Source organism: Bison bison, unplaced genomic scaffold, assembly GCF_000754665.1.
Source record: "Bison bison bison isolate TAMUID 2011002044 unplaced genomic scaffold, Bison_UMD1.0 scf7180017864063, whole genome shotgun sequence".
Lineage (NCBI taxonomy): Eukaryota > Metazoa > Chordata > Mammalia > Artiodactyla > Bovidae > Bison > Bison bison.
Window position 1 is genome coordinate 13,633,679 of NW_011494635.1, and position 4,650 is coordinate 13,638,328.

Genomic DNA, 4,650 nt, shown 5'->3' on the forward strand with positions numbered 1-4,650 from the left:
CAGAGATGCTGATAGAATGGAATTTTACAAAAGTGGTGCTGACTGGTTTGTGGGAGTTTTCCAACGACTTCGGGCTGTAATTCCAGGCGTGGCCAGAAGACACCTGAAAGGCAAAGAGTTTTGTTTGGTTCCCCTGGTCTGGGACCCGATAGCCTCAACACAGCATTAGAAGTGGGCATCTGGGTAGAAGACAGTTTGAAACAGCACTCAAGGGGCCCAGGACTGCCACCTGTACCCCTTCATCTTAGCAGACAAGGAAGACAGGGTTCAAAGGACTGAAGGGCGCCCCCTGCCATTTTTGGCACTTGTATGAGCGTCTGCTCGCGGCCGGCACTGCCTGCAGCCCCTGTCCGGCTGAATATGAGGCTTTCTGGGGCAGGTGTTCCTTTGGTACGGACTTGAGACAAAGGAACCAGGAAACAGGGCCTTCCAGAGCACAGGTAACCCGAGGCTCTGCTGTGGGCCAGCCTTGGGGGAGGGGGACGCACGCCCACTGAAGGGCTCCGAGGAATTCTCGGTGAACTGAGCAGGGTCAAGGTCCACAAGGAGCGGGGGAGGGGAGTAATCCAGGAAGTCTTCCCGAAGGCAGTGAATTCTTGGAGGGGTTCTGCAGGCGCGGAATCCTGGGCGCCGTTGGGCGCCGAGGCTCCGCCCCTGCCCCCGCCCACCTGTGGGAACCGCAGGCCAGGAGGGAGGTACGGCAGGCGTCCTCCGCAGCCAGCGCTGCGTCCTCTGCCCCGGCTTCAACCAGCCCCGGGGCCTCTGCCGAGGTACTGACCATGGGGAGGGGAACCTCTCGTGCCAGACCCCCATGCGTGCAAGTTGGGAAGACCTCTGGAAGGGCCCCCTGCTACACGCTGCAACCGCGGTCCCCGGCCGTCCGCGAGGGGTGGTGCATGTCCTAGGTGGCCCAGATGCGCGCCGCCCAGGCAGCTACCGCCCACCCTACCCCCAATACCTCCGTCCTGTCCCGCTCCCGCTGCCCTGGGGTTCCTGGCACGCGGCAGCTCTGCGAGGTAGGTCCTCCATTCCTCCCATTTCGCAGAGGAGAAAACTGCAGTCCGGGATGGCTCAGTCGGCCGGTCCAAAGTCGCGTAGCTGGTTCGTGCCGAGCTGCGAGAGTGAGGCACATGGCCCCTGCAGACCGGGCCTCGGAGGGTCCCAGGCTTGAGGCCCCATCGGCCCCCCACCCCCTTGGAGAGGCAAGGAGAGGATCCTGCGCCGGTAGTGAGCCTCCACTTCTGTCCTTGACTGCAACACCCTAGGTTAGGGGACCGGGAAGGACTCCCATCCACAATTTTTGGATAGGGGTGGGTTTCCCTCCCTTAAGTTCTGAGGTCCCCTATTGAATGCAGGTACTGCTGTCCCCTTCCCAGCCCATGAGATTGGGATATAGGAGTCCAGACCCAGAGTAAAGGATAGCTGAGTTCTGAGGTTGCAGTGAAGAATTGGGGGTCGGTGGGTCACTGAGTCTGGGGGGCAGACCCACGATGAAGCTGGGTCTGAGGTGGGAGTTGAAGAGTGGAATACTGAGTATAGATAGCAAAGGGAGGAGGGTAGGTGTATGGTCCCTAGGGGTTGGGCTTTGTCAGGTGTACAACGGGCAGCCCCTATTACCAAGTTGTCCTTATTTCCCCAGCCCCATTCCTTTACCTTGACTGTTTGGGGACTCCTGGGCCCACTATAAGGAAGGAGACACTGAAAGGCAGGTTCAGCTGGTGCTGGGTCAGGCTTGGATGGGGTGGTGGGAGTGGGGGTGGGACTGATCTCTCTCTGCTTTCCTACTTGTGCCCACAGTGCCCCCCTGGCTTAGTCATGGCGAAGCTGGAGACACTGCCTGTGCGTGCTGACCCAGGGCGAGATCCTCTCCTGGCCTTCGCCCCTCGGCCCTCTGAGCTCGGACCCCCAGACCCTCGCCTGGCCATGGGCAGTGTGGGCAGTGGAGTGGCCCACACCCAGGAGTTTGCCATGAAAAGTGTGGGCACCCGCACGGGGGGTGGGGGCAACCAGGGCAGTTTCCCTGGTCCCCGTAGCAGTGGGGTCAGCAGGGAGAGGCCAGGCCGCTACCCCTCAGAGGACAAGGCTCTCGCCAATTCACTCTACCTCAATGGCGAGCTACGGGGCAGCGACCACACGGATGTCTGCGGCAACGTGGTGGGCCGCAGCGGCGGCAGCCGCAGCAGTGGCGGCAGTGATAAGGCCCCACCACAATATCGTGAGCCCAGCCACCCGCCCAAGCTCCTGGCCGCCTCTGGCAAGCTAGACCAGGTCAGTCCTCACGGCCATTTTCTGGGGATAGGTGGCAACACAGAGAAGAGGGTGAAGCGGGCCTTCTTGGATGTTTTTGAGCTTTAGGGACTGAGATAGAAGGTGGATTGGGGAGCCTTGGGGGTCAAGTCCAGCTGGTGGGCCTTGGGTGGAGAATTGGCTGTGAGGGGGGCAGGTGGTGAACATAAGGTAAGACTCCAGCCATGAGAGACTCCCAGGATGGAGGTCCAGTGGGGGTGGAGGTGGGGCTGGACAAGTCTAGATCAGAGGGAAAGACTGGGGCCAAGGCTAAGGCCCCATCCTGATGCCTACTCCCTCTTCCTTGCTTTTGTGCAGTGCTCAGAGCCACTAGTTCGGCCTTCGGCCTTCAAGCCTGTTGTACCCAAGAACTTCCACTCCATGCAGAACTTGTGTCCCCCACAGACCAACGGGACCCCTGAGGGACGACAGGGCCCTGGTGGCCTCAAGGGTGGACTGGACAAGTCTCGGACCATGACCCCAGCGGGTGGGGGTGGGAGCGGCCTCTCAGACTCAGGCCGGAACTCACTCACAAGCCTGCCCACCTACAGTTCCAGCTATAGCCAGCACCTGGCACCCCTCAGTGCCTCCACCAGCCACATCAACCGCATTGGCACTGCCAGCTATGGTAGTGGCAGTGGTGGTGGCAGCAGTGGTGGTGGGTCGGGCTACCAGGCCCTGGCAACGTCCGACAGTGGGCGGGCCTCCAGCAAGAGTGGGTCATCCTCATCCATGGGGCGACCAGGTCACCTGGGATCAGGGGAGGGTGGAGGAGGAGGCCTGCCATTTACGGCCTGCTCACCACCTTCGCCCAGTGCTCTGATCCAGGAGCTAGAGGAGCGGCTGTGGGAGAAGGAGCAGGAGGTGGCAGCTCTGCGGCGTAGCCTGGAGCAGAGCGAGGCGGCGGTGGCTCAGGTGCTGGAGGAGCGTCAGAAGGCCTGGGAGCGTGAGCTGGCTGAGCTGCGGCAGGGCTGCAGTGGCAAGCTGCAGCAGGTGGCCCGGCGCGCCCAGCGTGCCCAGCAAGGCCTGCAGCTACAGGTGCTGCGGCTGCAGCAGGACAAGAAGCAGCTACAGGAGGAGGCAGCCCGGCTGATGCGGCAGCGGGAAGAGCTTGAGGACAAGGTTGCCGCCTGCCAGAAGGAACAGGCCGACTTCCTGCCCCGGATGGAGGAAACTAAGTGGGAGGTGCAGACTGGGGCGTGGGCATCTCCCTGTGTCCCCTTCTTCTGTCTCTCTGGAGAAAACCAGAGTAGCAGCCCACAATTATCACAAGGGGAGTGAAGATTGCGGCCGCGTCAGTTGGCAGTGTCTGTGAGGACCAGAGCAGTCCCAGGCCCTGTGAGATTAGCCATGTCATCCCGAGTCTGAGGAGGGGACCCTGCATTGTCATTTCTGCCGTGATGAGCTGACCCTGAGCCCTGGGGCAGCTTGATGCCCTGGGGCTGGATATGGGGGCTAGAGTAGGGGTAAGCAGAGTTCTGCTTTCCCCCTGACTTCTCTTCTCATCTGCCCCTGCCAGGTATGCCAGAAGGCTGGGGAGATTTCCCTTCTGAAGCAGCAGCTGAAGGACTCGCAGGCGGACGTGTCCCAGAAGCTGAGTGAGATTGTTGGGTTGCGCTCACAGCTGCGGGAGGGCCGGGCCTCCCTGCGGGAGAAGGAGGAGCAGCTGCTCAGCCTGAGGGACTCCTTCAGCAGCAAACAGGCCAGCCTGGAGCTGGGTGAGGGAGAGCTGCCCTCTGCCTGCCTCAAGCCGGCGCTGACCCCAGTGGACCCGGCTGAGCCACAGGATGCACTGGCCACCTGCGAGAGCGATGAGGCTAAGATGCGCCGTCAGGCTGGGGTGGCTGCTGCTGCTTCCTTGGTTTCCTTGGATGGGGAGGCAGATGCTGGTGGGGAGAGTGGGACGAGGGCCCTGCGGCGGGAGGTGGGGCGGCTGCAGGCTGAGCTGGCAGCTGAGCGGCGAGCCCGGGAGCGCCAGGGTGCCAGCTTTGCAGAGGAGCGCCGAGTGTGGCTGGAGGAGAAGGAGAAGGTCATCGAGTACCAGAAGCAGCTGCAGCTGAGTTATGTGGAGATGTACCAGCGGAACCAGCAGCTGGAGCGCCGGCTGCGAGAGCGAGGGGCTGCGGGAGGTGCCAGCACACCTACACCCCAACATGGGGAGGAGAAGAAAGCCTGGACCCCTTCCCGCCTTGAGCGCATCGAGTCCACAGAAATATAGTCCCCTACCTGGGCATGTGGCCTTTTGACAAATACCCAGTCAAAGGCCAGAGTCCCCAGTATCCTCTTCCCTGCCATCTCTTTTCCCCATGTCCCCTGAATCCCCAGACCAAAGAGGTTCTCAAAGCAGCTGTGACCAGGCCCCTC

The 4,650-nt window shown here is 61.8% G+C and overlaps 1 protein-coding gene across 3 annotated transcripts; it reads left to right on the plus strand.

The window, feature by feature from the left end:
• The first annotated feature begins 625 nt into the window (after positions 1-625).
• Positions 626-4,522, plus strand: LOC104986066 (leucine zipper putative tumor suppressor 3). Of its 3 annotated transcripts, none has more exons than XM_010836498.1 (5): positions 626-770; positions 1,046-1,224; positions 1,798-2,268; positions 2,605-3,471; positions 3,806-4,522. In XM_010836498.1, the coding sequence occupies exons 3-5, from the start codon at positions 1,816-1,818 to the stop codon at positions 4,502-4,504; spliced, it is 2,019 nt and encodes a 672-aa protein (XP_010834800.1). In that variant the 5' UTR covers positions 626-770; positions 1,046-1,224; positions 1,798-1,815; the 3' UTR covers positions 4,505-4,522. The 3 variants fall into 3 exon arrangements, with proteins under 3 accessions (XP_010834800.1, XP_010834798.1, XP_010834799.1); XM_010836496.1 differs by having other exon boundaries at positions 1,046-1,202; XM_010836497.1 differs by having other exon boundaries at positions 627-770; positions 1,046-1,265.
• The last annotated feature ends 128 nt before the right edge of the window (positions 4,523-4,650 follow it).